This window comes from Schistocerca nitens, chromosome 3, assembly GCF_023898315.1.
Source record: "Schistocerca nitens isolate TAMUIC-IGC-003100 chromosome 3, iqSchNite1.1, whole genome shotgun sequence".
In the NCBI taxonomy this organism is placed as follows: domain Eukaryota; kingdom Metazoa; phylum Arthropoda; class Insecta; order Orthoptera; family Acrididae; genus Schistocerca; species Schistocerca nitens.
Window position 1 is genome coordinate 751548476 of NC_064616.1, and position 24850 is coordinate 751573325.

Consider the following 24850-nt stretch of genomic DNA (forward strand, 5'->3'; position numbering starts at 1 on the left):
GAGCGGTTCTAGGCGCTTTAGTATGGAACCGCGCTGCTGCTACGGTCGCAGGTTCGAATCCTGCCTCGGTCATGGATGTGTGTGATGTCCTTAGGTAAGTAGTTCTAAGTATAGGGGACTGATGACTTCAGATGTTAAGTCCCATAGTGCTTAGAGTCATTTGAACCATTTTGAATCGTGTTTTATATTTGTTTTTCAGTTGCTGTACGAATTGCCAATGTTGTTTCAGCATTTCTTGAAAACTCTTCTTTGTTATATTGTGCCTCTTTATCATGTGCAAATACAGCGTCCAGTAAGCAAAGCTTGACTGTTTATTTATTGCTGCCGAGAAGATTTCCCAATTCGATTGTAATATGCAGCTGATCTCTATTTGTTATGGTACTGTTCTGTTTTAGACTCTTTCATCTTTCAATAGAAATAAATTTGCTACGTTAGTTATCACGCTGCAGATGGTGCAGAGCGTGATCGGTGGCATATGTATCCTGCGCTTTTCTCCATCGTGGGGAAGATTTCTGTGACCACATCTAAACAAATTGGTTGTGTATGTCTTTCCGTACTTGAGAGTCCAGCTAATCTGTTTTTCCTTAGGAACAGCCAGATGCTTATCTCACGGTTTCGTCACTGCTGTATTCCCTCCTGGTACAGTCACCAGCCATACAGTTGTGTAATGCGGGTTGCCGCGGCTCGTGCCCTCTTACAACACTTACTATAGAGATCAGAAGAAACAATCCGTAGGAACACAAAAATTTGCCGCGTTGTTTATAGGCGAACCTGTGACGCCATCCACCTCGCCAGAGGCAGAAGTATTGCCGCAAACAGCTCTGCCACCATGATCCAGTCGCACAATCGAGACGATACTCCGTAGACAGACAATTTGATTAGAAGTCTCTTGTGAAGAACGGTGTCAAAAGACGTCTTAAAATCTAAAGATATAGAACCAATTTGACATCCCCTGTTGATAGCACTCATTACTTCGTGAGAATAAAGAACTTGTTCAGTGTCACAAGAACGAATCCGTGTTGGATATTTGTCAATAAGTCATTTTCTTCAAGTAATTCATAATGTTCGAACACAGTATTCGTTCCAAAATCCTACTACAAATCAACGTTACTGATATGGGTCTTTAATTCAGCGGATTACAAAAATGGTTCAAATGGCTCTGAGCACTATGGGACTTAACATCTGTGGTCATCAGTCCCCTAGAACTTAGAACTACTTAAACCTAACTAACCTAAGGACATCACACACATCCATGCCCGAGGCAGGATTCGAACCTGCGACCGTAGCAGTCGCGCGGTTCAGGACTGAGCGCCTAGAACCGCTAGACCACCGCGGCCGGCAGGCGGATTACCCTTTCCTGGGTACTGGTAGGACCTATGCAACTTTTCAGTCTTTAGGTACGGATCTTTCGACGAGCGAGCTGTTGTATACAATTAGCAAGTATGAAGCTATTGTATCAGCATACTCTCAATGGAACCTAACTGGTATACAATCTGCACGGGAGGCTTTGCCTTTATTATTAAGATGCTTTGCTACACTGAGGATATCTACTTCTAAGTCGCTTATGTTGATTCGAATTCTGTAATATTTACTTCGTCTGCGTTGGGGAAGGAATTCCGGAAAACCGTGTTTAGTAACTCTGTTCTGCTGGCACTGTCATAAGTAACATTACCACTGATATTGTGCAGTGAAGGTATTGATTGCGTCTTGTTGCTGATGTACTTTACATAAGACTAGAATATCTTTGGATTTTCTGCCAGGTCTAAAGACGGAATTTCGTTGTAGAAACTATAAGAAACATTTCGCATTGAAGATCGCGCTCATGTAAAAGTTTGTAAATTTAGTGGATTTTACGTTATTTTAAATTTGGCATGCTTTTTCCGCTTCGATTATGCCCTTTTGAGAGAGCGATTGAACTTGAGTAGTCATTATTTCTTCTTCTTTCTTCGTTCTTCCCAAATTCTCTTCATACGCTCACAGTGTTCTCTCTTGCGTTCTTCCGACCATCTTTTTCCCGTTCTGTTCTTCGTATGTTCTTGTTTAAGTGTGTGTTTCTGTACGATGTTACTAAACTGTTCTCTATTGTTTATGTTGTCTTGTGTGATCCCCAGTTCTTTAATGTCCTCTTCCGCTTCAGTGATCCACTTTGTCTTGTTTTTGTTCTTGTTTACTATCTCAAAGATTTGTCTTGTGAGCCTGCTTTTATTCATCCTGCTGATATGTCCATAAAATTTCATCCTTCTCTTTGTAATGTTGTCTGTTATTGTTTCTGTGTCTTTGTAAATCTATCTAGCTGGCCTCTTCATACACATTCCTTCCCGAAAAACTGGTCCATATATTTTCCTCAGAATTTTTCTTTCCTGATTTTCAATCTCTCTGATCTTAGTATGACTATAAATCACTGTAGTTTCTGCAGCATAAAGTGCTTCTGGTAGGACTACTGTGTTGTAATACCTTAGTTTCGCATTGACAGAAATAGATTTCTTATTATAGTGATTCCAAGTGAGCTTATATGCTTTTTGTAATCTGGAGATTCTATCTTTATTGGCTATTGAGTTCAGTCCTGATGGTTGGATTATCTCTCCCAGATATCTGAAGTGGCCAACTTGTGCCACTTTCCCGTATTGAGTAGTAATGGGGAGAGTATCTACAGGTTTGTTTTCCATATGCTGTGTTTTCTCGTAGGACATTTGTCGCCCAGTTTCCTGTGAGATTTCGTGTAGTTTTTCCAATACAAGTTTGGCTTCCTCTCTATTGTTCGTTAGAATGGCAAGATCGTCCGCGAAAGCCACACACTTCACCTTAATTCTCTGCTCTTTTTTAATCTCAAGCTGAATTCCTTTTATTTCCTTTTCCCATGTCCTCACAATTTTTTCCAGAACCATGTTAAACAGAAGGGGGCACATTCCATCTCCCTGGCGAACACCAGTATGTATATGAAATGCTTCTGATGTTTCTCCCATGAATTTAACTTTGGAGATTGTATCTGTTAATGCCTGTTGAATAATTGACCTTGTTTTCCTGTCAATCCTGAACTCCTCTAAGGTGTGAAATAAGGTTTGTCTATCTATTGAATCGTAATCCTTTTTAAAATTGGCAAAAGTTACCACAGTATTTCTACATCTTATCATTTGCAAAATTGTTTTTAAGTCCCATATCTGTTCGACGCAAGATCGACCATTGCAAAACCCTGCCTCATACTCCCCTATTAACTGGCCCGCTTGTTCCTCTAGTCTGTTCAACAGGGCCTTTGAAAGAATTTATTATATTACAAGGAGAAGTGAAATTCCCCTTTAATTATTTGCATCAGTTTTTGCACCTTTTTTGTGGGGAGGGTGAATTAATGCACATTTTCACTCTGCAGGTATTTGTTCACTTTTTTCCCAAATATTTGATATAATTCTGTGGGTTGCTTGTGTGAGATTAGTCATTTAATCTCCATACTTCTGCTATGATTCCTTCTTCACCCTGGAAACTTGTTGTTCTTCAAAGAATTGATTATTTCCTTTACCTCTTTAAGTGATGGTGGATTTGAATCGGGATTGGATGTGGGTTTTTCGAAATCTAGTTGTTATGTCTGAGGCTCGCAGTTGAGATGTGAGTGAAAACATTTAGCTAAAATTTGACAGTTCTTTTAGGGTTGGTTTCCAGTGATCCATCGGACCGGCGAAAGCACAGTTTAGGTAGTTGATACCCATTAGGGTTTTCTTTGAAAATTTTGTAAAAATTTCTGGTGTTGTTCTTGATAAATTCTTGTTCAATTTCTTTAAGCCGGCTTTTATCATATCTACGTTTTTCTCTTCGTATTGCCGTGGATGAACTCTTATGTATTCTCAAAAATTCCTGCCATTTTTCTGTAGTTTTGTTGCTACTGAAAGTTTTCCAAGCTTGTATTCTTTCTTCTATTGCTTGATCACATGCACTGTTGCACCATCTGTGTTTTCTCCTTCTTGGGGGTTTGCCAAATTTCATAGTGTTTTTCAGTACTTCTGCAAGTTCATTCCAGTTCGTTGCGTTTGATTGCCCAATTTCCTGGAGAATTCCCCTCTTGTTAAGTTTAAGGTATTCTGGATCAATTCTGTTTTGTTCATTCGTGGTTTGTTTCTGTTAGGTTGAAATATAAACTTTATTTGCAGCAGATGGTGGTCTGACTCAAAAAATCCCTTTCTTGTTCGTACGGTGAGTATTTCTTTGATATTGTTTTTAGATAGGGGAACATGGTCTATCTGAAATTCACCAAAAGTTGAATTTGGTTATTTCCATGTTGTAAGTTTCTTTAGAGGTTTAAGGAATTGTGTAGACATGATTTTAAGATCAAAATTTTCGCAGAAGCTTATCAGTCTCTCGCCGTTTTTATTTGTTCTCTTGCGAGCCATATGAATTCCCGTTGTTTTCCTGAATTTTTTCTCTTTGCCGAATTGTCCATTGAAATTTCGTAACATAGTTTTCACATGATGAGGAGGGATTTTATTTGAGGTTTCCTGCAGTAGTTCCCAGAAGCCATCTGTTGCCTGTGGATCTTTTCTATTGTAATCATTTGTGGGGGCATATGGATTTGTCAGTGTGTATGCCTTGTTTGCAGATTTTACTGAGATTGTCGCGATTCTTTCTGGTGTTGAATGGAGGGTCCCTTGTTCAGCTGGAGTGCAGGTTTTCCTTTGTAGATTTTGAAGCTTCCTGAATCAAAATGATTTTCGTCAGTAAATCTTGTTTCTTGAATCGCAAGGATTTTTATGTAGAAATTTTCCATATTATTTGTGAGTTGTTTGTTTGAGTTGGGACCGGCACTGGGAGTAGAAAAAATACATTATCCTTCAAATGAGTCGTAGCCTGCAATTTGCCATAGCTTCAACTGAACCTATTTGGTCGTTCCACCTCATATCTGTAAACATTGTTACTCTCAAATATTTTTATGTCAAGAATAAGTTAAGATGTGACTCAATCATTTAGTTATAGGATACAACGTTTTTACATTTTGTGAAGTGCGTAACATAGTTTCTCTACACTAAGTTCTTACTGTGAGTCTTCGCATGAGGCCGATATCTTCTCGAGATCTAATTGGATACTGCAGTTTCTTCATAGGTAACTACTTCCCCACCAAAGGACTGAAATCGCAGCTAATACTAGCTTCCAAGGCATAAACGTTTATCATGAACAGAAACGGTCCTATTACACTACCTCAATGTCCGACAGATATTACTCCTGTGTCTGCAGACGATTCTCGAACCAGGATAAAATGCTACGTCCTGTCTATGAGGACATTTTTTGATATAGTCGCAAACTTTATTAGGTATCTCATAGGAACATAATTTCTTTAGAAAGTGTATGATAGCTCATCGCTTTGTCGCGAGCTGTTTTCATACATCAGACAACTGCACGCCATGCATAAGTTACTTGTCAACTCAACAGACGATGAGTTACCAATAGTCCCTGGCAGCAGAAACACTATATGTTTGCAAACAGGAAAGTGGAGGTATCTCACGCAGCAACGCTAGAGCTTTTACATGTCCCAGCCAATCAGAACGCTGTGCGCGCATAGTTTGATTGGACGCCCGATGCAGTTTGAAACACAAAAACACTTTTCTCTAGTCTTTCATCCTTAGGAGCACAACGAGCAAAAATATTTCAGATTCTTGACCTGTGTATTTGATATACGTGCATTCGATAAGCAACCTTCAACATTATGGTGAGATCGCGGCAAGCACCGAGCATTCGGGTTGTACTAATATGGTTGGAATCCGTAACGGCGTCGCAGGTATGGAAATCGTGTAACTTTAGCGTATTGGTTTGCACTTCGATTTGCCATGCATAATGTTGTGCCTATTTTCTCGTTTCCTGTTGCATCAGAGCACGTGATGATCGGCGTCCATCTCTGAGTTAACCATCTATAAATTTACAGATCCTCCTTACGCTCTGTCCATAAATGTTGCTGGAAGAAATCAAGATACGTGGTGTGTGTGTGAAATCTTATGGAACTTAACTGCTAAGGTCATCAGTTCCTAAGCTTACACACTACTTAACCTAAACTATCCTAAGGACAAACACACACACCCATGCCCGGGGGAGGACTGGAACCTTCACCGGGACCAGCCGCACAGTCCATAACTGCAGCGCCTCAGACCGCTCGGAAGATACGTGGTATTCTGAAGCTTACACTCTGGACACAATTTATATTGGTATGTGAAGTACTGATGGAAACGTAGATTGAAGTATCCACATTAACTCTGGAAATTCTGTAAACACGCTGTAACGTCTATAATAAACAAATAGTAGGCTATGTACTATTACTATTTAACGGAAAAGCATAGTTGAAAAGCTCTTATAGCTTTTTGTCCTCTAGCAATCTTCTTCCCAAAAGTGTAGACAACATATTGAAAAAAATGTCGCCCTCTCTGCACGTGATTACATTAGTTCTGCGTTGGACCGTGAAACAGTTCACGGGTGATACAGGCGCAGCTTTCTGACTCGTCTCTAAAACACAATCAGCTATTTTATCTGCCTTATTCTGGATATCGTCCTGCCAATTCCAGAGGGCTACCAGATCTCCAGTCCTTCGGCATTCTTTTCTCTCAGTTCCTAGAGAGGTAATAGAGCGAGAATTTTAAACTGCTGTTTTCAAAATTGCCTACCAGTAGTCACTGTTGAATTACTCTGATAGATCAGGTGTCACGTCAGCGCTATTGAAATAACTCTTTCGTGGAATCACTGACCTGTTTGACATGACACATTCTTCTTTGCGAAAATTACGTCCCTCAGTTGCTCGCATACGTGGCGTGTGGTAAAACCGTATGGAAGACCCTATGTATTACTGTCCATTACTGCGGAAGGCCGCGCGGGGTAGCCGGGAAGTCTAGAGCGTCTTGTCACGGTTCGCGCGGCTCCACCCGTCGGAGGTTCGAATCCTCCATCGGGCATGGGTGTGTGTGTAGTCCTTAGCGTAAGTTTTGCCTAGGTTTAGCCTTTTTAAACCCCATTTAATTATTTCGTTTTGCTATACAATGTTCTTCCCGCTACTGAATTTAAAAACAGAGTTAGTCATATTGCGTTAATTCACGTATCGGTCTCATTTTATATAAGGGGGTAATGTGTCAGGGCGTTAAGAACCGGATCATAGTTTCTTATGAATTGATAGGCTAATGTAAAAAGTACTGGGAAAGCTTGCAACGTCTGTTGTGCTGGCGCGTTGTGACATTTTCGAGACCAAACAATTCTTCAGAAAGAATATAATCGAATGTTGCAAGTACCAGCCGTATGAAACCTCGATTCTTCTTTTCGTTCATGAGACACAGTACGCTGAAGATAGTCATTTAAGAGCTGACTGCATATTTCTTCGATTCAATAAGGGCCTTCGATATATTTGCACACTGAAACCTAGTGGACAAAGTACGTGCTTGTGATGTGTCAGATTAGTTATATAAGTGGCCTAAAGAGTTGTTATAAAACATACTTGGAAAGATATTGGATGTGATGTCGGTTATTGGCTGACACAGCTTATGCGATGCATTTGTCTCCACAGAGACCTGGTAGAAGTTTTTCCATTACGCCCCAGATTCAAAACGTCTCATAGTATAGCGCAGATGCACATAATTACAGGCCTATATCATTCACGTCAATATGTTGTAGAATAATGGAACATTTCTCACGTATTAAGACGTTTTTGGAGAACGAAAATCTCCTCTTTAAAAATCAAAATGGCTGCCGCAAACAGAGATCTTGCGAAATTCAACTGTTTCTTTCTCCCCGAGATCCACAGCGTGGTAGACATCAGCATTCAGTTTGATGCCGTGCTCCTCGAGTTCAAGAAGGCATTTGACATTGTCCGGCATTGTCGTTTAGCGGAAAAAAACGAGCTTACCGAGTATTGGACCAGTTTTGCGACTGTATTCAAGACTCCATCGCAGATAGAACTCAACACGTCGCTCTTAACGGAACAAAATCGACAGATGTAAAGTTAATTTCGGGGGTACACCAAGGAAGTGTGATAAGACCGTTGCTGCTTACAATGTACGAGGGTTGTCCAGAAAGTAAGTTCCGATCGGTCGCGAAATGGACACCGCTGTGAAAACCTAATGAAGCTTTGCACAAATGTGTTGGGTAGTGTCTCTAGTATGACCGTCGAGCGTATCAAGACCCTCTTTTCAGTTGTGAGTGCACTGTGAGCGAGTAAAGATGCCTAGAACGACGACGTCTCCCGACAAGTAGGAGGGCTCGCTGAGAGGCTTCGCCTGAATGAATGCAGCCCACCTAACACAACTGCCAAGCACTTTCTTCTTCATGGCAATTCTCAGCCGCACTCTGCAGGGCAGTGAAGACGCTCCTGCAGTTTTTGCGATGGGAAGTGTTCGATCACCCACAACTCAGCCCTAATTGGCTCGTCCTGAGTATCATATCTGTTCACATGAAACACTGGATACGAAGACAACACTTGGGCGCAGGCTACTCGCTATAGACCAGCATAGAGAATTATCGGAAAGCACAGGCGGCTGCCTTCTATGACGATGGTGTTGGAAATTTGGTATAACGCTTCGACAAATGTCTAAGTTGGAGCGGCGGCTATGTAGAGAAGTATCTGGAAAGTGTAGCTAACTCTTGCAAATAAAATATTTCTGATTTTCTCCGTGGTTTCCATTTCGTGACCAATCGGAACTAACTTTCTGGACAATCCTCGTATATAAATGATCCAGTAGAACGGGTCGGAAGCTCTTTAAGGCTGTTCGTAAATGATGCGATTGTCTGTAAGAAGGTGGCGACGCCAGAAAATGGTAACTATTTGCGGAAAAACCTGAAGAGGATTGATGGATGGTGCGGGGACCGGCAATTGACCCCGAACGTCAATAAATGTAACATATTGCACATTCACCCGAAAAGAAATCCACGACTGTACAACTGCACCATTGGTGGAAAATTGCTGGGAATACTAACCACCGTAAAACATCTAGGAGTGTCTATCCGGAGCGACCTTAAGTGGAATGACCACATAAAACAAATAGTAGGAACGGCTGATACTAGACAGATTCATAGGAAGAATCTTTAGGAACTGTAACTCATTCGCGAAAGAAGTGTCTTACAAGACTCATGTTCGGCCGATTCTTGAGTATTGTTCGTCAGTCTGGGCCCCTTACTAGTTAGGAGGACAGGAGAGATGAAGAAGATCAAACGAAGAGCGGCGCATTTCGTCCCGGGATCGTTTATACGGCATGAAACTGTTACAGAGATGCACAACTGACTCCGGTGGCAGACGCTACAAAAGATGCGTTGAGCTTCAAGGAGAGATTAAGTATTAAAATTTCGAGAGTGTTCTTTCCGAGAAGAGTCGGACAAAATACCATTTCCTCTCTGCTCACACACCACATGTCGTGAAATGACCACAACGAGAAAAGCCGAGAAATTAGAGCTAATATAGAGGCTTACCAACAATCATTCCGCCCACGCGCCATTCGCGAATGGAACAGGGAAGGGGGTACGTTCGTGGTACGAGACGTACTATATGCCACACACCTTTGGATGGTTTGCTGAGTAATTATGTAGACAGACGTAGATCACCACATGCAGTTCTGCGTAGCTGACGTGACGTTCGTTCGTCTGGTCCTCATGTGTGGCGGTTGAAGCGTGTGAAAACGTCAGCGGGGTACTGAAGATCCACCCTAGATAGTGTTGACCTCTGAAATATGAGTTCTTGTGTGATTTCAGATATGCTGTGCCCTATGTATCTTCCACCGCGTACATCCAAAGGTTCAAATGGCTCTGAGCACTATGCGACTTTACTTCTGAGGCCATCAGTCGCCTACAACTTAGAACTAATTAAACCTAACTAACCTAAGGACATCACACACATCCATGCCCGAGGCAGGATTCGAACCTGCGACCGTAGCGGCCGCTCGGTTCCAGACTGTAGCGCCCAGAACCGCACGGCCACCCCAGCCCAACATCCAAAGTGCAGAGTCACTTAACTCGCGATATGCTGACACTATATACTACACACTTGTAACTCACAGACTGCTCCGATACTGTATCACTACTCGCGCCATAAGCTGCAACATCTGGGCATCATACGCGGACATTTTCAAATGAGACAACCCTTTCCGTTACCTTCCGCTACTCATTGCAGAACTCTCTACTTCGATCTCAATAAGAATACACTGTAAGAATAGAAAGCAGCGTTGAGGTTACCACAAGGAAGTGTGTATGGACCGTTGCTAATCTACATGTAAGTTACTAGATATCTCTCTGAGACACTTCATAGATGATGCAGTTGTAGATAGAGACGTCGCATCATTACAAAAATTCTTCGAACTGCAGATGATGAACGCTTTGTGCAACTGACCTTAACATAACCAAATATAATATAATGGTCGTAAAAGAGGCAAAAGGATCTGATATTATTTGTTTGCTTGTGTCCTCTGGGTAGCCATCTGGGACGATTCAAGGAGGAACAGCTACATGAAACTAGTTATGCGGCTGTCAGGTGTCAGACCAAGATTCGCTCAAGAACTTTATTGTGGTGTAGTTCGGAGACGAAGGGGAATGCTTACAAAAACACTCGTGCATCTGACTCTTGAGGATTGTTCGTTTGTATTTAGTATATACGACAGTCTTTGGAGGGAGATGATACAGGAAAACTTAGTGCGCCACTCAAGTACATTTCAAGTACATTTCAAGACGATCAAACGAACGAATTACTTTTCCCCGTGTATCTAGTGTAATGATCATAATGGTGAAATTAGGGAATAAGTACTATTTTTTGTCTTAAGCGTACTGCAAATGAATCTGAAGAAGGTATAAGACACAAACAACACCTAATACTTATTATGTAACAGATGCTGTGGATGATGGCCATCCAAATAAACATATAAAATTAGAGAAATTGGCGGTTACATGGAGGCGTGTCCATGGTACTTCCTCGCGCACACCATTAGGACCCAGTTAAACGATACTGATCGTAGGTTATCTATCCGCTACTATATGCGATACAGTGGCTCACGGAATGTGGACAGAGATGTACAAGATGGCCTTAAAATATACGATTATCTGTAGCGTCCATCGCTCTTCTAAAATGTATTTGCAAAAGTTTCTGACTCGTCTTGGCTTACGAATATTATTAGTACTGATTGTGATGTTACATTTTCAGGTAGGATGTGAGATGCAACTTACACACGGGACCTAACTCCTCCAAGTTGTCAAATGCACAGGCCCCTGTTGTCCCGAGCGTGGCACATACCTGCAACATGGATTTCATAATGTCATAGTTGTTGTAAGTCTCGTATCAGTCAGTCAGTGCAAAAATCTCTTCCATTTTGTATTTTATTTATTTATATTTCTTGTATTTAACCAGATTTAGTAAGCGAATATTACATAGTAATAATAACAATAATAAAGATAATAGCGATAAAAATATCATAAACAATAATAATAGTAATGACAATAATAATAATGATAACAAATACAGTAATGGTTGCAATATGCACAGTAAGTGACAAGATGTACATAAAAAAATAATGATGATGCTAAAGGACATAATAATGAATATATGGTATTTTAGAAACATCAGTTTAAATAATATTGTGTTACGTATGTTCCTCATTACCTTCCTGTCGAGTATAAGTGATGATATCTGATAGAAATGTATGGCAGTCGTATCGAAGGTCCTTAGAACTCGTAAAGGAAATTCAGTTTCAACTGCAATAAAACTTAAATTTTATTTTTATTTTTTATTGTACATTTTCACATATCATTTGAATGATCGTTTGATCGAGATGATGTGGAACGAATCAATTTAAAGGATATGTATATATGATTAGTGTGAACATCATTAATGAGGACATTATTATTTTAGTCTTACTCATGCAACTACACTTAAAAACAAGGTCTTTTTTAAACTGGCTACGAGTTTTTAACTACAAACACGTCAATAGAATAGAAGGAATTGTCCGGGAGAAATGACCCTAAGTTAGAATTAAACTTGCTTTACAACCTGAAATACCTCTTATGTTATTGAGAAAATGATCAAAAATTTTTTTGCTGCATATTCAGCTGTTTTCTGAGTCACTGACTGCTTTAATAATGACTAATAAACTCATCTTTCCCTCTAGTGTTGTAGGTATGGGCGTCAGTGTTCTTATTAAACTGAAATGGAATATTTATGACGAATTTCATTAGCGACAATATGTATTGTAATGACGCAATTAAAATACCTAGCTCCTTAAAGAGGTATATAAATGACTCCGTGAGTAAAAACCACAGATTACTCTTACTGCTCGCTTGTGTGAAATCAATACTTTCTTTCTAATTTATGAGTTACCCCAGAAAATTATCCCGTAAGACATTATTGAATGGAAATATGCAAAATACATCAAGAGGTTGATTCGTTTGCTTTCAAAACTAACAGTTATACGAATTTAATTATTTGAGAAGCTCAGTAATTCACTTCTTCCAGTTCAAGTTTTCATCAGTATGTACACACATAAATCTTGAGCATTTTTCCATATTTACTGAATTCTGTTCATGTCCTACTTCAATTTTTGGCATGACTTTGTCGCGCAGAACTGAACATAGTGGTTTTTTTCCAGAATGTAGGGAGAGTCCATTTTCTGAGAGCCACTTTATAATTATTTGGAAAATATTACTTACCATCTCTTCTGTTGCTTTCTCTCTAATATGATTTATTATAACACTAGTATCGTCTGTAAAATGTACCAATTCTGCTTGTTAAATGCTAAGTTGAAGGTCATTCACATATAAGGAACAGGAGTGGACCCAGAACTCAACCCCTGTGTGACACCTTTTGTGATTTCTACCCAATAACGAAAATTTTCTACCCTTCCGACATTGAATTATTCAGCACATCCTTTTACATTCTGTTTGTTAAGTATAACTCAGACGAGCTGTGTGTAAACCTATCAGTTCCATATAAGTTTTTCTAAGAGAGTAACATGATTTATGCAATCAAACGCCTTTGACACATCACAAAAAGTACCAAATGGCGATATTTTATTATTTAAAGCTTGTACTATTTCATGTGTGAATGCATAAATAGTATTCTCAGTCGAGCAACCCTTCTGCAATCCAATCTGTGATATGCCAAAAAAAATTGTTTCCACTTAAGTGTGACACTACTCATGAGTACATTACTTCTTCGAATATTTTGGAAAAACGTGTCAGTAAGGAAATTGGACGATAATTGTTTAAGCCTGTCCTGTCATCTTTATAGATGTTATTGCCACTAGCATTCATACTTTTGATTTGATGATGACAGTAGCCTGAACGTAGCAGCAAATCAAAATACGTTCAACACTCTTAGACGGCTTCATTCGCAAAAAAGATAACTGCGCAAAGACGAGTATTATTGAATTACTAGTAATTGAACTATGCTCCAGCCTATTTGGAAAGAGTCTGACCTTCCAGTGATACGGAGCAGAAGGTCACTTTAACAATGAACATCACGCAAGTAAAATTAAACTCGTGTAGGTTCGATACTTAGTCAACCCCTACTCATGACTTATCTATAGGAATTATGGGAATGTTCAAAAGCTATATGATGTAAGAAGGCAATGGCTTAATTTTACAAAACATAAGTCAAGGAATTTTGAGCACCTGAAATGGACCACTAATTAGCTGAACTGGACGTTGTCAAACACGAAGGGGCTGACTACGTGTCAAATTTGTTTGTGTCCAGAAGAATGACAAGAGAAAATGGAGTTAACAGATTCACAAGATTATCAAGTACAGCTGAAAAGATTTTCCATTTAGAAATATCTCACTGTGTCGAACAGCAGACAAAAATTCTAGCGTATTTTATGTATTTTCGACACCTCTTCCACTACAGAAATACGTAGAATATTTGCTACATAATAGTATTTACTGGTAGCAAAAAATCATTACAGGTGAACCTTAGTTTGCACAAGACGATACAAGGCATAGGAATTATTTCCAAATGGATTTTGTCTTATTGTTTGATGTTCACAGTGGCTCTGTTTTCTGAACCAAATATCTTAAACATCCTGGTTACAGACATAATGAAAAAATTTGGATATCGCTAGAATATTAAAAACGATTTTAAAACATATATAAATAGTCCCATCTTCTATGAAGTCTCTGATTATCTGGATCTGAGAACAGAAAACTTCAGTTAGCAACATGATACATAACAAATCTCAATGTTAATTTGCCTCCATTCTTACATAATTGGGTTGATTCCCGTCCTTTGCTAGTTATAGGTGTGCTATTGTAAAATTTCAGCGAACGTAAGTACATAAAGAGGAACCGGGAAAACAGCATTTTTTCTTAGTATTGGCTTTCTACGACGTCACACAAAATAGCCTACGACAACGTACAAAAGCAGTTACTCCAAGATTCATCTTCCAGACACTTTAATATTTTTCTGGGTCAACATTCCTTAATGTTCCCTTTGTAATGACATCGAAAGAATATCTTTTTATATGTGAATGATTGACATTAGCTAAAATTAATAATATTGGGGTAGGAAAGGGTAAGAGCGAAATGGGATGGTAACCATCTATTCAAGATTTTTATTCGATATGCAGTTTTCCATACGGAAAAATATAAATCAAATTAATCTTCTTATTTTACGTATTAGTTTAGGACTATGTTACAGTGATAAAAAAACACGAATCACATGAGAAGGTCAACGAAGAAAATTGTCTTTGCAGATGCTCATTGAATGTGCCGGCACCGAAATGGAAGATGGTGGTGGTGGTGGTGGTGGTTAGTGTTTAACGTCCCGTCGACAACGAGGTTATTAGAGACGGAGAAATGGAAGATGATAAAATTAGAAAGGAAATAATAAATTCTGTCTTCTGGAGAAAACAACTTAAGCTGCTCAATAGAGGTCACTGCGTGATATGCTATATCCGTTAGAGATTCTATATTGAATACAAAGAGGAACTTTCCCCTCTTCCAGTAACACTTCATCGCAGAACACTAAAACAATAGTGTGTCCCAATCTTTAAGAAGAGCTTCAGAAGAGAGGTACAAAGCAACGGATCTATCTCACTTGCATCCATTTGGTGTAGAATTTGGGCTCGCATATGTTCACTTTTTGGAGTTCTAGTTACTCACCTGCAGTAATCATCCTCGATTCAACGGACGCAGATTGCGTGAAACCCAGAGATGCAGAAGGCAACTAATAGAGGAGACCTAATTCATGACGCGGTTTTTGAGTAAAAAGTGAACCACAGTTCAGCACTGTCGTCTGATAAGTAATGGACGTGAAAACGGAATATCTAAACAGGATAGAGACTGGACTGAGTATGTTGTGGCCAAGAGAAGCCAGTAAGTGGAGATGTGCTGGCAGGTATCATCACAAGGCGAAAGTAGTGTCTTCGTGCATCAAGGATGTGTGATGGGACTGTTATTATTCACAATATTCAGGGCGACTCAGTGAAAGACTCAAAAATTAAACATTTTGACACAGATAACTAGGCATGTGGCTAGCTTAATTAATAAGATACGAGCTTCAACATGGACAGGACAGCTGTCCTGAAGTAACGCACTGAGCGTTTATTCAGCCGCATTATTATTCCCACCTAGCGTTAGGTGCCTCTTCCTCTCTTCTTATATGATGAGTGTACAAGCCCCCGTAGACGATCAAACAATTTGACAAACTTCAGGTGTTCGTCAAATTATTTGGAAGTATGCTGCTTTACTTGCCGTGTTTGTCAAACATAACTGTGCTTCACCCGTTAGAGAGAGATTTCAATTGCCGCCGTTTTGACACACAAGTTTGACGGTTGAAGCATGCAGTTGTTAAACAACAGCCAGATGATAGAAGAATTATTACCTATAACTCTGCTCTGGCTCCTGGAGCATAATTTTAAAATGTAGAGTTCGCATCTTGCATTGCACCTTGTACAGTGACAACGAGTGTCATACTTCGTGATACGATACGCACAATTTGGCAGCTTCTTCAAAAGTGAGGTTAAATGTGACAAACATAGTTGGTACGTCTGAGTACTTGTTTGACAAACCCGTGGACAGCAAACAGCGAATTTTACAAGAAGGTTTGATTTTTTACAGACGCTCTAAGACAATAGAGAGGCGCGGCCAACGTGCGCAGGTTTGACAGACGACGCGATGAGGCGCAACGCGGGTCCCAACACAGGCGGGCATAGTGAGCGCGGAGGTAACGTGTTGGAGCTGTCAGATCTGGGGCAGACGACAACTAAGCCTCTGCTATTGCGTGGATTTACCGACCACTCAGGACATCAGAAAGGCAGCAAATAAAAGGTTACTGCGAATGATTTTCCCCGAAGAGTGGCCGTTACAAAGCGGTGTTTGGCGTTAGGGTAGCGAAGCGACGTGGCGGAAACAGTTAAGGCTGTGAATAATTACACGGCCGCTACATAAGTAAAACCAGTAGTAATAAAGCTCCAAAATAAGCAAAGACACCACATGAAAGAGAAAAATGAGGCGAGAAAGCATGTTTGAAGAACCTTCTTAAGTGTAACAGTACATTTGCAAGAGGCGACGAAGGATGTAGATATACCTCTTGTCTTCAAAAGTTAATAACGTCAGGATGCCTTCAGTCATCAAAACAAATATAGCGTCCACTGACAGCGCCTGGCCAGAATTATCGAAAGTCATATTTTTTATTAAATTAGTGCAATCTGAATAATGAGTCAGAATGTTGGTTCTGATGATTGAAAAATTCATTTAAGTGAAAAATAATCTGAAAAACATTACATTTAGAGAGAATATTCTTCTTAGGTTTTGACAGTGGACAACAATGCAGATTTTTCCGATTCATTATAGTGATATGCAAATAAATCACGAACTAAGTACCCCGACAAAAAAACCAATGTCACAGCACGCACGCTGGTGCAATTCTAATGCTTATTGGCAGTAACGATACGGTTAATACAGTCTTTAATCATTGAAAAGTCCACGCATGGTCCACGAAAAACATGCAAGATTTTTCCCTACAAAACTATGTTATTTTCGTACTGGAACACGTCACACTTATCAGCACTTACGCGAGTTAGGCCACGCTGCGCGAGGACCCTTCTATTTTGTCATCCATATCCGCCTTGCAATTCATTCAATTACCAGAAAGGTAGTAGAACAGTAACCGTGCAATGTAACGGGTCCGTGGCGGCTCCATGGACACCAATTTAGCCAACGAACTTTTAAATTCGGTCGTACACTTTTATTAAGCTATTTTAGCATCCAAAGCTAATTATTATATACTGATACAATCGAATGCGATTACCCACATTTCAGAATCATGTCAATCGGTAAAGCTAAATATTTTTCGAATTAATTACTCCTATATTTACAATATTTGTTACACTGTTAATATTTAGATTTTCTATTAAGATTAATGTGATATACATATTCTTTACAGTTACAGTTTACACTAGCATAATACAGTAGCCAGGTTTTGACCCGCACGGATAGCCGCGCGCGTTGGCACGCTGCTCCCGGGCTCTATCTGGGTAGGCGCGCCGGCTCAGGATCGAATCCGTCTGGCAGATTAACGAAGATGGTGCCCAGCCAGCCTGGACGTAGTTTTAAACAGTTTTACACATCCGAGTAAGTGAATACCGAGCTGGTGCCAATGTCCCATTTCAGTTACACGAGTCGCAAACATTTCGAAAACGTTGTCACACTTTCACGTGGGATAACACTGGACGCAGACGGATGGAGTACTCAAATTCCGTACCGGGGGCGAAGTGGTGGCGTCAGGAAGGCCATCTGGCCCCCCTCTACCGCTAACATTGCCCAGTCAAATTAACATGCCGGCACTGTCAAGGTGCGGGATAATTACAGGAAAAAGAAGAGTACATAGTTACGAAATTCAGAGAGTGTTGCAGATGATTAGCGTCTGGTGTCAAGTCTGACCTTACTCTAGACATAAATAAATACTACGTAACACGAGAATACAGACGGAAAGATTCGATAGATTTCAGTTAAGCGATCGGTAATCAGTCACTGGGATCAGTTACAACTGCCAAGGATATCTTGTACTAGCAGAGAAACCCGGAGTTGCGCGGGTATTTATTTACTCCAATCTTCTATTAGTCCAGCTCCTCCTCTCTTTATCCATCTCCTTCTTCCCCCTCTCTCTACCCATCTCCTCCTCTTCCCATTTCCTCTCCATTTCCTCCTCCCCGTCTGTTCATCTCCTCCTCCGCCATCGCTTTGCCTGTTTCTTCATCTCCCTGTCTCTGTCCATCTCCTTCTCTCCCCTCTCGCTGTCCATTTCCCCTTTCCCTATCTTTGCCCATTCCTTCTCCTCTTATCTGAGCCTTTCTCCTCATTGCCTTTCGCTATCGCAATAGGAGGCTGGTGGTTCTTAGCCCTACAGTATTTCTTTGCGGACTGTAACTGATATGTGCACCAAATTTGACTGAAATCATCCAGGGGTTTAGGATGAGGTTTTTACTCGTGGCTTTGCTCACGAATGCACATATCAAATACTTTTCACAAATGTATACATATTTCACCTATATGTCTAGCGAATTTTACCCCGCTGTTTCATTTTCACGCAATTTAATGTTTATGACGTCGCATCTCCTGAACTATCTGTCGGAAAACGATATTTTTTCTACGTACATTCAGAGTCATATGTGGTTGCTGTCTGAGAAATGTGTTGCGAATAGAGTTAGTAGCAAAGAAATAATAAATTATAGCGTCATGCATGATGCGGCAGTTTTTTACTCGCATCAGAGTATTTGACTTCATGTCTCCTTAACTATGGGTCGTACAATGATATGTTTTTGTAGATACATTCAGTGACAAGTGTGAATACTGTCTGCGGAAGTGTTGCGAATAGAGTTAGTAGGAACTAAATGATAAGTTTAAACGTCTTGCTTGATGCGGTGGTTCTTTACGCGTTCAGTGTTTATCATGTCGTATCCCCTGAACTGAGTGTCGTACAATGATGTAATTTTTCTAGTAAATTCAGTGGTATATGTGAATACTGTCTGCAAAATGTGACACGAATACAGTTAGTAGTAAAGAAGTAATAAATTAAAACAGCATGCTTCATGTGGCAGTTTTACTAAATGAACAGTGAAAGGGAAGTAAGCGACAATATTTTTTCCTTTCATCATTTTCTGGGGGTCTTGACCGAGAATAACTTTTTTAAAGGTTTGCAATTATGTGTAAAGTTTGTTGCAAGTCTCCAACATTGGAGAGCTAAAGTATGGATATTCTCGCCTTGTGAGCTACACTGCTTTCCGCACCACCCCCACCCCTTTGATAGGTGGGTGGTTCTTACCCACACAATTGTTGTTTACATACAGCAAATTATTTGTGTACCAAGTTTGGTTGAAATCGGCCCAATGATTTAGGAGGAGATGTGGAACATACCTCCATACATACATACATACATATTTACAATTTGTGTAGATTTTCTTAACCACCCCAAAAATCTTTCTGTCCAGAAGTCAAATAAAAAAAGATCTATCAAGCGAATGTTGTTTGTCTGTCAGGGTGACATTAACCAGTACGAGTGCCTTTCTTATAACTTTGTCCGTTACCAAGATATGAACAGCAGCACGTTTTCTTTAAACGGCACTCTATATTTTTTATTCGGTAATCCACTTCCTCTCTTCAACATCTTTTCAAAAATGCATCACAGCGTGCCATTCACGTAAAATTGATGTTATTAAATAGGTAACAAAATATATTTTAGTCTTTTGCAGTAGCACACAGCGAAGCTACATGGGGTAACGATATTCTTCCACTTGCTGGAGTTAACAGTAAACAAATGGAAACACAAGGAAAATACACACCGGTGTTGAGTTGAAGGTTTGTGTGAATAAAATGTAGACTGTAACCTTCATTTGCAGATGGTTCAATAAATGGCTGGTGTTTCCGTTTCTTTACCGTCTGTTCCAGCAAGTGTACGATTTACGCTGTCTTGAATACCTGCACTGTGTACTATTCCTGGAGAGTCAATGTCAGTTTTGTGTAACGTTTCTAATACCATCATTTTTACAATAATGGTACACTCTGGTAATTTTTTGAACACGTCCTGAGAAGAGGAAGTGGATTACCGAATAAAAAATATAGGGTGTTATTTTAAAAGACGTACTTCTGTACATACCTTCGTAATGAACAAAGCTACAAGAAAGACAGGTAGCTAAGCAATATTTGCTTGGTACCGGCATGTCACACCGCTATTTTTCTGAAAAATCCGAAGGAAGTGTCGTTTATTCACGAATGAGAATTCTCACAAAATCCTCGATTGACCGCTTGATGAGTATTGTCCGTTGGTCTGGGACCCTTACCAAAGTGGATTAAAATAAATTATATAGAATACCGCTAGGAGAACTTCTTTAATCTTCACGAAATCTTCACAAGAATTATAGAACAATCCTTGTAGTAAAGAAAATTATCGTGTTCTGGGATAGCCCTACTCTCGGAAAGCTGAGAACCTACGTTTCTCCGGGAGTAATTAGCGAATTACTGTGTCCAATAACCACTCGCGGCCTACTCAGTAAGAGATGGCTGCTGTGTAAGACAAAAAGGGCGCTTGTTGCCGCGGCGAATGGAATAATTCAAAGTCTCATACAACTGGTATGTCATGAGAGCTTGTACTGATCGTCGGCGTGGAAGTCGAACTTACGATGGAGAAGACAAGTAATATCAGATGGCTTGATCACTGTCATATCGTGGGTACCCGACGCACGAAACACCTCAGCTCCTACGTGGTATGGCTACTGAGCTTTTCACCTGTCACCACAGCCAGAATACACCGTCTGATCAAAAGTATCCAGACACCCCTCTTTAATGCGGAATTGCCCACCTGACCGTACACGACTGGGACCCGCCAGTATGAAAGAGCACAGGGAGCATTGCGTTGGCGGTAGAAAAGAAGTAACAGCAGACTAGGTCGATCAGGAGAGTTCAATAACTTCGACCTTAATAGCAAATGCATCAGGGATATTCCAGTCCTTCTAAAGCTCCCACGTTGACTCTTGCTGATGTGATCGTGAAGTTGAAATACGAAGGAACAACCACAGCTAAATCCAGATCACATAGATCTCATGTACGGTCGGACATTGAGGAGGATGGCTGAAAAAGTCGCATGTAGTCAGTGGAAGGAGTAGCTCGTGAGTTCCAAAATGTTACCAGTAGTCCAGCTAGCTTAATGACTGTGTTCATGGAGTTAAACAGAATGGGCTGCAATGCTCAAGCAGCTCGTTATAAGCCACACATTTCTGATTTCAACAGTAAGCGACGCTTGAGGTGTTGTAAAGAGCGACGCCACTGGAACAAGACACAGCCAGGGCGAAAGCACCACAGGCGCAAACATGCGAACTGGTGCCAGTGTCACGGGCGACGCTGAGGATGAAGATATCGACTTCGCTCCGGCCAGTTGCCGGCCGAGTACAATCCGCCAATGACCGGACGACAACGGGCAGAAGCCTACTCGGAAGATAGAAGAGAAACTTTTGCTCACTTGGTTATAGATCATCATCCAAGGAACGTCGTTCAGTGAACTCTTAGTAGTGAACAGACAGTTCTTGTGAATTGCATTTGCTACACTATGTGATCAAAAGTATCCGGACACCCCAAAAACATACGTTTTTCATATTAGGTGCATTGTACTGCCACCTACTGCCAGGTACTCCATGTCAGCAACCTCAGTAGTCATTAGACATCGTGAGAGAGCAGAATGGGGCACTCCGCGGAACTCGCGGACTCCGAACGTGGTCAGATGATTGGGTGTCACTTGCGTCATACGTCTGTACGCGAGATTTCCACACTCCTAAACATCCCTAGGTCCACTGCTTCCGATGTGTTGACTAACAGAGACCGCCGACCGTTGAAGAGGCTCGTAATTTGTAATAGGCAGACATCTATCCGGACCATCTCACAGGAATTCCAAACTGCATCAGGATCCACTGCGAGTACTATGACAGTTAGGCGGGAGGTGTGTAAACTTGGATTTCATGGTCGAGCGGCTGCTCATAAGCCACATATCACGCCAGTAAATGCCAAAAGACGCCTCGCTTGGTGTAAGAAGCTTAATCATTGGGCCGTCTTGCTTCCCACTGTTGAAGAGCAATTCGGGGATGGAGATTACATCTTTCAACACGATCGAGCGCCTGTTCCTAATGCACGGCCTGTGGCTGAGTAGTTACACGACAATAACATCCCTCTAATGGACTGGCCTGCACAGAGTCCTGGTCCGAATCCTATAGAACACCTTTGGGATGTTTTGAAACGCCGACTTCGTGACAGGCCTCACCGACCGACATCGATATCTCTCCTCAGTGCAGCATTCCGTGAAGAATAGGCTGCCATTCCCCAAGAAACGTTCCTGCACCTGATTTTACGTATGCCTGCGAGAGTGGAAGCTGTCATCAAGGCTAAGGGTGGGCCAACACCATATTGAATTCCAGCATTACCGATGGAGGGCGCCACGAACTTGTAAGTCATTTTCAGCCAGGTGTGGATACATCACATAGTGTATGTACTGTGACGTTTGCCTACAATTCTTTACACTTAGTCTTTGAGGACCTTTTTTGTGTTACATTACAAGCAGTGTTGCAGACTTCGTGTTTCAACTAGTCACAAAGATAAGTAAACCTTTTAACTCATTTGCGTGAGTTAGTTACTAATTTGTTGGAGTGTTGTAGAACCTTCGTTGTCCTATCCTGTTACCTGACCCTGGGGCATAGCTGAGTAATAGTGGCAGGGAGAAATTTTCTTAGCGGTGTACTGCACCAGAATCCGTTTCAAGAACTCACAAACTCGTCCTACAGTAACAACAGTAGCAACTCGGCCTCCACTGTCGTAGCGACAAGGCCTTTACACAACTAGCGACGAGGGTTTACAAAACAGTGGATGACTGGCAATGAGTGATTTGGAGTAATTAATCACGCTATGCCCTGGGCCAATCCAATGAAAAGGTATGGGTTTGGTTCTGGCGAATACCTGGAGAAAGTTACCTGCCATCATGCGTAGTGCCAAAAGTGAAGTACGGAGGAGGTGGTGGTGTTAGGGCATGGGGTTGTTTTAAGCGATTAGGGGTTGTCCGCTTATTGCGCTTAAGGAAACGCTAAGTGTGGAAGGATACGAACCCATGTTACAGCGCTGCATGCTGCTTACAGTAGAGGAACAGTCCGGAGGCGATGACTGTTTATATCATCATGACAATACGCCCTGTCATAAAGCAGCATTTGAGACAATGGTTCGTCGACAACAACATTCCTGAAATGGATAGGCTGCCCTGAGCTCTGACCTGAACCCAATGGAAGACCTTTAGGATGAGTAAGAACGTCGACTTCGCTCTAATCCACACCCTCGTACTTCACTACCTCCCCTACTTTCGGCTCTTCAAGAAGAATGGAGTGCTATTCCTCCACATACATTCACACACCTTATTGAAAGTATGCCCAGCAGAGCTGAAGCCGCCGTAAAGGTGAAGAGTGGACTCAGCCCATATTAATGTCCATTATTATGTGTCATGTATTTGTGATCAGACAGTATATATCGTGAGTAGCCATATTCGGGGTAAACCAGCACCTGAAAATCAACTGCCGGCCGCTGTGGCCGAGCGGTTCTAGGCGCTTCAGTCCGGAACCGCGCTGCTGCTACGGTCGCAGGTTCGAATTCTGCCTCGGGTGTGGATGTGTGTGATGTCCTTACGTTAATTACGTTTAAGTATTTCTAAGTCTATGGGACTGATGACCTCCGATGTTAAGTCCCGTAGTGCTTAGAGCCTCCACGTTATAGGGTGCAGAAACTACCCCTCCACACATGTAGAGCTGCTCCTCGGGGGAACGCGACTTGATGATCAGCAAAGGCGTAATTACGCTGACGTTTTGCTCTCGAAAAAGTGAATAAGGCCGCCTGGACTGTTCAGTCGCGTTACAAGATGGCACGGCGCGAGTACATTGCGGTCCACTTGAGGGAGTGCATCTTATACGCCAATGGGTCACAGCTCAAGCATTAATAGTTTTTTTTACCATTTCTTGCAATTAATGTATTCGTGTTCCAAACAATAGTCACTACATTTGCGGATGCTGAGCCTGCATTTGGGAGCTATGATTGGTTCCATCTCCTTTTCCTTGTGTGTTGATAGGCGTTAGGATTTAGTCTTTCCATCAAGAAACTGTTGCATCATGCTGTTACTGTTAGCTGAATATCATGCCAATTTCATAGTGAGTAGAAGTGAAATATGAGGTTTAATAGTTGAAACTATTTCGATTTGTTACATACGACCAACGCAGCATATGCTCTACTAAGAGTAAAAAAAAAAATTATTTCTAAATTCTGTTTCTGTTCAAAAATGGTTCAAATGGCTCTGAGCACTATGGGACTCAACTGCTGAGGTCATTAGTCCCCTAGAACTTAGAACTAGTTAAACCTAACTAACCTAAGGACATCACAAACATCCATGCCCGAGGCAGGATTCGAACCTGCGACCGTAGCGGTCTTGCGGTTCCAGACTCTGTTTCTGTTCATCCCCAAACGTATGCAAGTTTATGTCACGCACCTTTTCCTTAATTAGTAAGAATTATTCTTGCTGATTATTGGCATGCTATTAAAAATGAATTAATGTTCTACACACCATAACTGCGTTTGTATCTTTGCCGTTTAAAATGATCTTTAGACAATGATGACAGCAGATATTAAAGTATAAGATTAAAATACTGGGCTTTCAAGCAAAGAGATTTTGCAGGCAAAATGCTACTTTAAACGATAATACTTAGAGTGGTTTACTGTTGGAAACGAGTCTAGATGCGAGTATTAATGGTAAAATATGGACTACGCTATCGGAATGATGAGCCCTGAGTAGAAAATATTCAAAGCAATTTTAGTAGTGTGGGAAGGGAAGCAATCTCGGAGAGTGAGTCTCCATGACAGGCATTTG

General features: G+C 41.0%; 1 protein-coding gene across 2 annotated transcripts in view; it reads right to left on the minus strand.

The window, feature by feature from the left end:
• LOC126249747 (histidine decarboxylase) overlaps positions 1 to 24850 on the minus strand; it is a 413856-nt gene that overhangs the window by 113824 nt on the left and 275182 nt on the right. For both annotated transcript variants that reach the window (XM_049951428.1, XM_049951427.1), the window contains exon 8: positions 11152 to 11218. In XM_049951428.1, the coding sequence (XP_049807385.1) occupies positions 11152 to 11218 (67 nt within the window). The remainder of the gene's footprint in view (positions 1 to 11151; positions 11219 to 24850) is intronic.